General features: G+C 41.9%; 1 protein-coding gene across 3 annotated transcripts in view; it reads left to right on the forward strand.

The window, feature by feature from the left end:
- ITGA3 (integrin subunit alpha 3) overlaps nt 1-9,509 on the forward strand; it is a 76,044-nt gene extending 66,535 nt beyond the window's left edge. For 2 of the 3 annotated variants that reach the window (XM_088143500.1, XM_088143501.1), the window contains one exon: nt 7,502-9,509. In XM_088143500.1, coding sequence (XP_087999626.1) covers nt 7,502-7,663 — 162 coding nt within the window. In that variant the 3' untranslated portion in view covers nt 7,664-9,509. Of the gene's footprint in view, nt 1-1,619; nt 1,779-7,501 lie in introns of all 3 variants that reach the window. The other variant, XM_007422515.3, reaches the window with a different exon arrangement.
- Nucleotides 9,510-12,654: the final 3,145 nt, after the last annotated feature.

A 12,654-nucleotide genomic window follows, 5' to 3' on the forward strand; every position in this document is an offset into this window, starting at 1 on the left:
ACCAACCTAGGTAGAAAGGCCTTTGCAAGCTGCTGCTCCCAAGTTGCAAATAGTTCCTGTTGACCTATGCCTACACCAGTGTTTCTCAACCTTGGCAACTTGAAGACGTGTGGACTTCACGCTGCCAAAGTTGAGAAACGCTGGCCTACACGGTGCAAAGGAACAAACCCAGCCATGCAACCCAACTGATTGTAGCAAGTCTGAATGTCCTAGTGCTATAATGAAAGTGCGTATAAAATTGGTTTCTTTGATAATGAATACACTGGTATCACATGCAGGCAAGGTATTTACGCATTTGGCTGCAGCAAAACTGGCCGGGCTAGTTCCAAATGGGCAGGTGGAAAGTAACTCTGTCTTTCCAACTTTATCCAGAATGACGTAAACGGCACTGAGTCAGCTCTGCTATGTAGCCCAGGCACTTCATTTTGGAGATCAGCCAAGGAACAAAAAAAACAAAAAAGCCACAGCTGAGTGTTTGATTTGCTCTTTTTCACCACAAGGATTCTGGCTAGATGGCTAAGAAACTATATTTAGATCCTAATTAGTGCAGGAATTGGGCGAATGCTTGGGACTCCATGGGTACAGATGCCTTAGGATAACATAATATCAGTCACTGCATTGCAGTTATGCCCCTCTGCTCAGTGACTCATTGGGATTTCTTGAGCACACTGTTCCACTACTGAGGGACAGATGGAGCATTCTGCATAATGTACATTACTGAAGCTTTATGGAAATCCCTGCCTGGTCCCTATTTCTGGAAACCATCATGGGACCAGAGAGTCTCAAGTATTCAGAAGCTCTGAGATGGTTGTGACTGGGATACATTTCCAAAACGTAATAGGCAACCTGGTGATTTTCAGTTCTTACAGTCCTTTGCCATTAGCTATGTCATTGGAACATGGGAATTGAAGTCCAGAACATAGGGAAGGTATCAGGTTGCTTGTTCCTTGCTTAGCTCCATGGTTTTGGCTGAGGAAAATTTATCTCTGAATTGGAACCATCATAACTGACTATTGGGGTTTTGCAAAGCTTTGAAGGGGTGTGTTCTTAGACAGTACTTTGAACAAGGTATCCTTTCAAAGTGGCTTCAGGAGGCAAAGTGGCCTCCACTTCTAACGAGCAAGCATTTGCAGACTTCCTTCTGGCTCTTCCAGTGAGCTGTTGCTAGTGCCGGAGAGAGCCCTGAAGAAACACAGAGTGCCAAACCATGCCAGTTGCATCACTGCTATACTTCAATAGGCTTAACAGCATCTTGGTATGAAGCACCTTGACAAATCCCTAAGGGTAATGGACCTTTGGAGCTCCATTTTGGGGCACGCCTGAAATTGCTAATTCATTTTCTATGAATTATGCTTGAAGCTGTTGCCATGGGACAATAGCCTCATGAAAACCTCAGACAGGCCAAAACTGCAGTAGAAATACATAGAAGGTTTATACTTTTAAGGGGCTCATTCCATCTGACCTCCAAACCAGCCTCATACAGTGCCTGGAGTGAAACAATGAAACAAGCCTTCTCGAGCACACACACTCAAGGTGATCTTCGTTGGACCGTGTGGCTGGATACTTGTTTTGTGCTTTTTATTTCCTACCCCTGACCTTTGCCCCCTGCTTCCTCATAGTGTGGCTTCTTCCGGCGGGCAAGCACACGAGCCTTGTATGAAGCCAAGGGCCAGAAAGCCATGATGAAGATCCAGCCTTCTGAAACTAAGCGGCTGACCGACAGCTACTAGTTCCTGTCTCAGGGGGGGACTCTGCCCACCCCTTTGCCCTGTATCTTGGTAAATCAATGGGTGGGTGGGTGGGTGGATGGATGGATGGATGGGTGGGGCAGGATCTGCCTTTCATTCCCTGTCGCTCTCAGTCCCTGCACTTTTGAATCTTTCCCTGCACTTCTTCATCCTTGCTCATAGATTAGTAGTCTAGTGTTGAGTTGGAGAACGTAGATCAGTTTTTCTCAACCTTGGCAACTTTAAGATGTGTGGACTTCAACATCCAGATGCTGGATGTTGAAGTCCACATATTTTAAGTTGCCAAGGTTGAGAAACACTGATGTAAAGGATGAGTATGCCAGGTGGCCAGAGGTGGTGCCTTATTTTGATGAATAGTTCATGTAGTCCAGGATTACATATAACGACTAGCAATGGCTCTCCAGGATTACAGGTAGGGAGGTACCTCATCACCTGCTACCTGCTACTTTAAAAAAAATAAAATACCGGAGATCCTAGGACTGGATCGGGGACTTTATATATGTAAAACTTGTGCTCTACCACTGAGCGGTAGTATATTAGCAGATACTTGGATTGGTTTTGCCACCAAGAGGATGCAACACGTTTGGGTTCAGAGAACCTCTTGATTGTCATTATGCTGAAAAGTTATCAGTTGCCTTTATTAAACCCTGAAGAAACCCTGAAGAGATAAAGAACTAGGGAATGCTTTTTAAATTAGTATGTTCAAAGGTTAAGACTTATGCTAGTTTAATGCCAAAATGTCATGGCATTGAAGTCCCACATTTGTAGTGTGGTCATTGACAGGTAAGACTTTTTAGCCACTCTTTCTGTTGGCTGTATTTACGTGATCCATTTGGAAAGATCTCCCGCTACTCCTGAGTAAGCACTCTGTAGAGCAGTTGGCTGATGGTCATTGTTCTTCAGGCAGTTGGCAGTAGCCATCTTCACAGGAAGTCTAGCCAGCGTTAAAGGTGGCTCAGAGGCTGTCACTTCCTGGCATTTTTTTCCAATTTGGGGGTGAAAGTCCCATTGCAGCTTGCTTGGGTTCAGAGCCAATATAGGCAGGATGAGGAGAGTCTTACTCAACCTCATCCTCTTTTCTCCTCTTCCCCCCGCCCTCCACATATTGCAAGTGGAAGATGAGAAGTAAAAGAAATCAGACAGTGTAACATTTTTCCCGGGCCACTTATTTTAGTGTTGACCACAGGAGAAGATGATTAACACTCTGTTAATCCCTTTTACCATGTTCCACAACATGGCTGTCTGGAGAAGGTCAGAGTAGCCCCAAACAGCCTCAAGTCTGCTTTGAGTTAAAACTAATCCACTCTAACTGTACCCTAACATGATTTACCTGGGTTGCAAAGTATCCTAATCTTATCCTTAGCCCAGCTAAGCATGTTGTGCAAATATAGCCATTGTGAAGTTTGATCTGGAGATTCGGCTCTAATCTAGCAAGACAGTATGGGTGTTCAGGCTTCAGAGGTGGATTTAGATGTGAAAGAGTCTGTTTGATCAGCCTCTGTGCTTGGACACAAGCACTAGAAGCCTTTGTTTTTTGCCTTTCATTGGTCAACAAAGGAGTGCCTTTCTGCCTGCTCCTCTCAGGCTGCCAAACTTAAGGATACTAAACTGAAGAATCTGAGTTTAGGTGATCTGACACCTCCCCATCTCTTTATTAGAAGCTCTTTCCACTGAGACACCATATTCTAAAAATTAGCCTGTCCATTTTACATAGCAGCCATGCAGCATCTCTGTTTTCAGTTATTGTCAAAGCAGACCCCCTTCAACTTATTTCACACTCTCCACTAGATTTAGAGCCATCTGTCAGCTTCTCTGTTTAGCTGTTTGCATTACTAACTCAAACTTCTTTTCCTAGGATTTAATACCAGGTATTTTGGGGGTGGCTTTCAAGGTGGCACTTTAAATGATGACCTGTATCTTTCCTTTTTCTTTTGACTCTGTTTTCTTTCCACTTCCTGGGCCAGTACAGATGACCATGGTTGGGATGGCCAAGCCAGCACAGGCAAACTATTACTGGTAAAGTGGTCAGCCCTGTTGAAATACACTGCGGCAGACTGGGGAAACCTACCTGTGAACATAATTTCATGCAAGTGGAAAAAAGAGGGGAGAAGAAGAGGGGAAGTGATGTGGCAAAAAAGAAAGAGAAAAAAGCTATGCCCTGTCCATTTTTTTTTTAATCCTGTTCTATTTGGACTTCAGTCTTGCCTTCTAACCATTTACAGATTACTCCTGAAGGACTTTAGCCTTCAACAGAAAAATATTGAGAGCTGAGAGACTGTCACTTCCTGGCATTTTGGTGCTAGTCACAATCGCTCTGAATATGACTCTGGTAGCTCATGAAACATTAGGATTTTTCATCATTGTGTTTCCAATGCCAAGGTATAGGATAGATAAAGTCCTGATAGTTGAACCATTTAATCTAATCTTGCTTCAGTGTGTCTCCAGTAAGTCATTATGAAGATGTTTCTGAGCAGAAACAGCTGCCACAAAATGTGAAGCAGAGGAGGTCTCCATCCTAGATGGTTGCTGAGAATGTGGATGATTGAAGATATAGAAAGGGCCGCAAAGCAGGGATAGTAATTGTTCTGTGTTCTGTAGATGAGCTAAACCAGTGTTTCTCAACTTTGGCAGCTTTCAGATGGGTGGACTCCAACTCCCAGAATTCCCCAGTCAGCCATGCTGGCTGGGGAGTTCTGGGAGTTGGAGTCCACCCATCTGAAAGCTGCCAAGTTGAAGAACACTGAGCTAAACACTCCAAATGGGATGCAAAGTGGACAGCTAAATTGCAAACTTGAAGGGCCTGACAGAATTACATTGATAGTTTGAATGCTGTGTCAAAGCAGGAAAATAGAAAACAGTACTCAGAGCTTAATTTGAATGTAGTGGTTGGGGTCACCTTTAAAAGCCTGTACCCTGGATGAAGTGATTTTGAATGATTTTTGTAAGGAAAGAGATGCCACAGACAGTAGTCAGGAATGCCTGCCCATCGCCAGTATCTAACAAATTCAACATCCATTGAAGAAATGGATTTCAGACAGACTTTAATTCTAGCACAGCTCATTTTAGAAATTGCCCAGTGCTGTTAATGGGAAATGAAGTATATCTTCTTTGGCTGGTGTGGGTCTTCCGGGCTGTGTGGCCGTGGTCTTGAAGTTTTGTTTCCTAATATATCTTCTTTGTCCCGTGCAGGCAGGCACTCAAATTAAAACCTACTCTCATATTTGTTACTTTCTGCCAGTCTCCCAGTGCAACTTCGGTAGGGAGGAATGAAACTATCTAAAAAAAAGGGGATAACATATGGCAGAAGACTCCCTAAAGACAGAAAGGATCCTGTAAAATCCCTCATTAGCTGAAAGTTGTGCATGGAACATCTTTTTCTATTGAAGACCATGGACTTGACCACCAATCCCATAATATAAACATCTGTTCCATATAGCCTTTGATCTTCTGTATTCAGGAAGGCTGAATATGTAACACCACCTTTTGGCTGCCATTCCTAACCTTAATTGGGATTTTGGAGCATCCCTATCAAAACCTCAAAAATCTGAATGTATTCTCAGGAAGATAAGGAACTGTACCAGCTTTGGTAAATGTTCACTGTCTTGTTCACGCTTGCTAGCCTGTTCTGTTTTCTTCCTGTAAGTACTGTCAAGAAATACCAGGTATTGATCTGTGATGTTTCCAGTCAGACCACTTTTAGCACAGATAAATCATTGCTTCCATAAGCAGAATTGCAATTAACTCTCTGGACTGTTAAGGGATAGTGTGCATTTTCTCTGAGTGTGAAATTCCACCCACGCTATTATCCTATGTTTCTCTAGTAATTTATTGGGCAACTGAAATTAGATTTGAGCACATTTTCATCCTACTCTTCGTAAGGGGGACACATTTTATCAGCCATCTATTTATTTCTAATCAGACTTTTAATAAGTGTTATTATAGAAATAGTGAATGAAAGCATTATAGCAGCATAACTTTAGTACTTTCATTGATAGAAATCTGCTAAAGTATATGCAATCTTTGCACTGTTCCTGGATCAGCTCTTTACCTACCCATTTCCACAACGCTGTCATTCAAAGTCTGAGTTAGAATTTCTCTGTGTCTGTGCTGGTAACAAAACTGGTCTATTTTTCTACCGACTTTGCTTTTGTTTCCCCACATCTCCCAATTTCTGGATGCAAGAAAATCTTTGCCTAGCCCCATTGCAACAAGCACTCAGTTGAAGCATTGGCTTCAATGTGGCTTCCAGCATCTGGGCTCTACACTGCACTCATATTCAGAGCTATTGTGACTAGCACCGAATTGCAAAAATCTTCCATGTTGTTGTTTCACCATCACAGCTAGCAGAGATTTGTAATAGGAGCCGAAGAAATGGGCTTTCAGCAGAGTAGGTAACCTCCCTCCAATATTTTTAAAAAACTTGCCAACATGTCATGAAAATGTAGTGGGGGAAGGTGCTCACAATGTATTTTCTATTGTGCGGTGTACGGATTTCTTTTTTTTATTACTGAACTGTTGCAGGCTGGGGTGCAGTATAGAGATAGCATTGATTGTGCTTGTCAATAATCTGCGGCAGAGCCACCAATCATAGTATCCTTCTGGACTGGCTGCAGGGAGTGGGAGCTGGCAGTGGTTCCCCTCCTTTCTTCATAGTCAGTCCCAGTCAATGTTGATGGGGGGGGAGAGATTAAGCCTGCAGCCTCTTATTTGTGGGTTGTCTTGGGGCTTGGTACTCTCATCCCTTTTGTTTCACATCTACATAAAACCACCTGGTGAGGTTATTCATTGGCTCAGGATCAGGTTTCATCAGCATGCCAGTGATATCCAGTTGTACTTTGGCTCCATCAACTCTGGGCAAATGCTCAGGGCAAGGAATGGAATGCTGATCAGATGGATGCAATCTTCAGGTTTACATTTTACCCTTCTGCTACTATTAATTTAATATAGTTTTTTTAATCCATAAAAGTGCTTTACCACTACTCAAAATACTGTTTTTGAAAAGGTGATAAAAATGATGTCCACTGCAAATTTAGCACAAAATGTGATCTTCGCTGCAGATTGCTGCCCACTTCAAAACCTTGCCTTAAATAGGTTGAAAAAATAAAATAGGTATCTGTAAGAAACTATGATGCCGTACCCATGACATGGATTACATAATTTATAATGCAACTGTCAGAGATTGCGTCATTTGCATCATAACACACATGACATCGCACACGCACACGCATCCCTCCACAGATACCTACACGTGCTAAAGGCATATCTGCCTGTGGAGATTATAGTACTCTTCTGTCCAAAAGAATTTGCATTTTTGTAGTAGGAGAAAGACAACAATAGCATTGGGAAAATACAGGAGGAGTATAGATGGATGACAGTAACATACAACTCTCTTATAAAACGTGAATGAACAAGAATGATGATTCCAAAATAAACCCTCAACTAGAGGAAATAGACCTGCATTCTTCTCCAGATGCACTGTCAGTTGTTACAGTGGTTTTTTGGTTCATACAAAATGGCTGTAACAAGAATCAGAGTTTCTCAGTTCCCAGATCAGCCCGTCACTGATTAAGTGGTCAAATGTGTCGGCTCACTTTGTTCTTTTTCTCTCACAGATAAAAATATCTCTTGCTGCTCTTTCATCTTGTCCTGTCTCTGAATCTTTCTCTCTCTCAGGTTCTCAGCTGTGGTCTCTCTCACTGTTGGTTTTCTCCTACTGAACGTATTTCTCCCCCTGCCCTTTTCTCCATCCACAGTGCAACTTTTTCAAGCCAACCCGCTACTACCGAATCATGCCCAAGTACCACGCCATTCGCATCCGGCAGGAGGAGCGCTACCAGCCAGCTGGCGGTTTCTTGCCTCCAAAGCACAAGAAGCGGTGGGTGACAAACTGGCAGGAAACGGGAAGATACTACTGACATCCGCCTCAGTTTCCCCCACCCTCCTCAACTCATTCCCAGGCTGCTTGGCTTTCCTTTGTAAATACTGCTGGACCAACCAAGGAACTCTTATTTATAGCTAAGTTATATGTCCTCGGTCAGTTATGACCTGAACCTTTCTCCAGACACTGTGATCTTGGGGAGAAAACTATTCTTGCAAGGTGGACATGATAGGCATTTGAGGCACAAAGGAGCAGCTTCTTCATTTGCACTGATGGGCTCTTTCCCTGCTCCCCCCTCAACCCAACACTACTACCAGCATTCTTGGAAATATAGTTCCATGAGGCAGGACGGAGGGCAGATTTGAAAATCAGTTTCATTTTGCACTGAATAGGCAACAGTGCATAAGCACTTGTGTTAGTGGCCTAAACAGAAAAGTTGTGATCTTAGGAAATTGCTGTTTGTTAGACAGCCCCACTCTTGACTATCCCTCCCGTGAACTCAGAACAACTTCTGGGTGATTCCCACACAGCCTTCCATTTTGGCAGCTTATAAAATCCAATCTTAGCTGTCAAACTGTGCCTTCAGGTCAGTCCCTGGGCTTCCAAAAGATGTACCTTGATTAAGCCAACATGCAGCTTTTCTCTCAAATTCAGCACACATAAGAAGCTGCCTTAGTATAAATGAGCTGTGGATGATTTATCTTAGCAGAATCTCCAGGATTGACAGCAGCTGTCCAGAGTTTCAGGAGGCCTGTGCAATGCTACTTAAAAGATGCTGGGGATTAAAAGATCCTTTTCATGCACAGCAGATACTTTATTGTAGAGGCAGAACTTTCCCCAAGGTGCGCCTATACATCTTCTCAATACAAAAGTCTTGCAAAATCATCTTGGTATGTCTACTGGATGCTTTCCTGCAGAAGGCCCATTTTCACAGAACCCTCTTTCACGAACCACAAACCAAATTTCCTGCATATCTCCTTCTCAAAGGCTTACCCTAGAACAATTCTCTTTGAACATCTGTTCTTACACAAGAGCAGCTAGTCTTGGCATTTTGGGAGGTTCTTCGTTAATGTAAGGTTATGTACACTTTTCACAGAGATTATTTTTTCCAATGTAGTCATACAGCCATATTTTTAAAAACAAAGTGTTTTCATTTGCTCATTTTCATTTGCTGACAGCCATAACTGCCTCTTTTTTGATCCTTGTTAATCCTTGCCTCGTTTTCTCCCTCAAAGACCTTGTTGTAGCTCAGCCTTCCACCACCTGGCACCATTCAGACGTATTGGACTACAACTCTAGTCTTACCCTGCCATGCTTCATTTAGAGGGGAGAGTGAATGGATTTCACCTTCTATAACTGCAATTGCCACATTTCCTGACTCCCGACAGAACAGACTTAGGGAGCCTGCAGGATATATAGGGGCCTATCATAGCTCCCTGTATGACCTGCAGCCAATCTCCCCAGGCCTTTCATTAGCAGAGGAGGTATTGCCCCCTCCCTTAGAAATAAGGTTTTAACAAAACCTCTCTTGAATCCAAAGGCCTGGGCCGATATCAATTCCCACCCTTCCTGTAGAATAAACACTGGATGTTTTACCACTGGAGCATGTACTGTGCTAAGGACTACTGGCTGTAATTAAGTGCTCTCTTGTAATTCTCTGGAGGGAAGGGTGGTTTTACTAGTATTAGTACTACTGTAATCTTATTTTTAAGGAACACTAACAAAGCTTGAAATGGGAGGAAAGGGTAGCATTTTATTTTATTTTTTAACTTAGAAATTATTTTTAATGAGAAGAATCTGATCACTGGCTGCATTTGGAGAGGAGCTAGAGGAGGCCGTAGATCAGTGTTTCTCAACCTTGGCCACTTTAAGATGTGTGGACTTCAACTCCCAGAATTCTGGGAGTTGAAGTCCACACATCTTAAAGTGGCCAAGGTTGAGAAACACTGCCCTAGATAGTACACTTTATAGTGGGCTCCCTTCTGCATCAGTGAGCCTTGGTAGGATTGCCTTTGAGTAACATTATTGCAAATAGGGATAGGTGACTGGATGTAGGCATTATGTCAGTGGGAGTGAGGGATGTTTATATAATGTCTTGACTCCATCATCTCCAAACTTTAGGACAGATTTTAGAGCAGTTTTAAAAAGATAACCAGGTGATCCTGGATCCTTGGCTGCTGTTCTTTTGCTAAAAGGATACCACATTTTTCAGCTACAGCTTACTCAAGCTAGTAGTCATGCATCCCTGGGTGAAGCTTGAGTTAATAAAGTGAGTCTAAGGTATGGATTTCCCTCGTAACTGGGCAACGGCAGCCAGCTCACCTATGCATGGGGTCTGAACAGGTTATGTGGGTGTGCGTGAAAGGTTTTGGGTCAAAGAGCAAAGCGAACCGAGGCTTAGGCAGGGCAGGTAAGGTAAGGAAAGTAGGCAGCTCCTTTTCAACATTAAGCAACTTTTAGAGAAACCAGTGGAATGGGTAGTGAGGTGAGAATGGCTGAAGCCAGCTAGACAACTAGGAGAAAACAAGGTTCACCTCCATGCTACCTGTCTCCGGGCTACCATTTTGCATCAAGAGGAGAAATTATTCCTTATGCTGAGGATTTGTGGGAAACTGCTTCTGCAGAGCTGATCTTGCCAAAAAATGCTTCGGTTTTCTGACCTGGGCCATTTCCAGCAATTCACTATTTAATGGGAAATTATCTTGGACTTGCCAGCTCAGTGAAAGGAAGCTGCCTTTGGAGCTGATGATTTTTATAAAAGCAAAAGGAAGCAAAAACTGTTAAGGCGCCTTAAAGCTGATTTTAGCTCGCATCTAATTACCCATCATGCTGGTCAACATTTCAGACTTGGTTTTTAATCCAGGCTTCTCTAACCTGGTATTTGATGTGTTGGACTACAACTCCCAGTATTCCCAAACAGCATGGGATTATGGCACTTGTAGTCTATTGCATCTGGAAAGCAATGGGATGCAAGATTGCCTTAATTTATCTTTTCTCCATGAGCCAAGGATGGTTGCTGGCCTGTGCACTGAACAAAATTGAACCTAGACTGTACCAAAACTGGGGCTTATTTTGATGTATAAAAGCTCCCTTGAAAGGGATCGACCTTCTCCGGTTTCTGTTCCAGATGTCACTGTCAAGGAAATTTAATTTCATTCACTGTGCATTCATCCCTGACAATAGCCATATTCTCTTTGTCCACCCTGCCCCATCTCCCAGGTATGTTTTAAATTATAAAGAATGTACTTATCTTTAGCGATGTGTACATAAATACATTCACATATAAATAAATGAATATATATATTTGTTGTTTACTGGAATTTCCCACTGTTTATGGTACTGGAGGTCTTGAATCATTGTGCCTTGATTGTAAATAAGCTTGAGTGGTTATTTTATGAATAAAAAAATAATATGATTTGTAACTTGTGATTTTTATTTTATTGCTGCTTTTTCAAATATACTGAATTAAATTCCCCAAAATTGTTTCAGCTCCTGATGTTTGTCACTATCAAATGATATCTGTTGGAAAATGGCTCAACAAATCTCTTGGACTCATTGCAGCATCTAACAGCGCTGTTCAGAAATCCGGCTGGTGGTCCTCCCTCCCCAGGACAATTAGTATCATGGCAATTTTCTGATAAGATACATGGACTCTAAAGACACTGAAGAGATTGTGTCTCTTCTTAGTCAGATTAAAGGGGAAAGGCTTTGGATCTGTGTGCACAAATATGGTCTCTGACTACTTCAGATTCCACTCAGCCCTGTAGAACACAATGTCTCTCTATTTGTGAGCTGAATGATGTCATTAGGAAGTGATTGCTTTGTTTACAGTTGGTTATCCAATAGTTAAATAAGACAGCCACATCTCAACACTTAACCTTCGATTCGAGAGAAATCTCTGGATTCTCATTCCAACTATTCCAACAGCAAAGTTCCAAAATAAGGATGGAGAACAGTTACCGTTGTGATATTTTGGATGTTGAGACTAGAGAAGCTTGATGTAAATGGAAAACTAAATAAAATCATAATGGGTTATTACAATTATAATTATTACAATGAGCAACAGGGAGCAAAGGAAAATAATAAAAAATAAAAGGGTTGGGGGTTAGGGGAGAAAAGTCTCAAGCTTGCTCCAGCACACTCAATTCTTCTTTTAAAAAAAATCCATCCTGGTAATATAAACAAGTTGCCAGCTGTTTTTAATCTTGGCATACTTTTAGAAACATGATCTGAAATAATAGTGTTTTCACTCCATCTGAATTTTTTGAAAAAGAGGTGTGAATAAGATTTTTCTTTGAATGTTTTTTTTTTTTTACAGGTTCTCAGCACAAATTAATCCAGGAATGTATGTTCAGTGCCAACTTGTGCTGGGAATCTAATAGAGTGTGTGTACACACACACATGTAAAACAATCCTGCTTCAGCACAATCAGAGAAATTACAATTAGGGGACCTATGTTCCTGCTTGTTTAGTCTGCTATTCAGGTGTATGTTGTCGATGAACAATAAAGTTCAAAAAAAGGGAAGAGTGAGCTATACGATATAATAATAATATTATATGGTCTACATATAATTTTAAAACGGAATGCAGAAACAGGTTCCAGGCATTCAAAATTGACATTTTAAAGTCGATGGTTTCAGAGTGCAGCTAGGAATGAAAATAAACTAAATTGATTTGCCAATTTTGAGAATACAACATCCAATTGTATAGTATCTTCCTTTCTTCTGGTTCTTTTTTTCTGTAGCTCAGTTTACCATCTTTCTTGACGAAAACTTCTGAATACTTCCAAACTTGCGCACTGCTTTTTGACCTTGCGATGTCCAGAAAAAGTATTACTGAGCAATGGATTCTGAATCGTTAAGAGGACTCTACTTTTTAAAATGCGATGTTCATGCACCTTAAACGAACAACTGGATTTACAGAGCACTGTTTGGACCAGACGGCTGGAGTGCCGTCTTCAGAAAGAAACGAAACGAAGGCCCGAGGTGGCATTTAAGGTTACTGTATTGTCAAGCTGCGGGCACGGAG

The sequence above is a fragment of the Python bivittatus genome, unplaced genomic scaffold (genome assembly GCF_059951505.1).
Source record: "Python bivittatus isolate LINGU-HERP-01145 unplaced genomic scaffold, Pbiv_v1 ctg000410_np1212, whole genome shotgun sequence".
Taxonomy (NCBI): Eukaryota; Metazoa; Chordata; class Lepidosauria; order Squamata; family Pythonidae; genus Python; species Python bivittatus.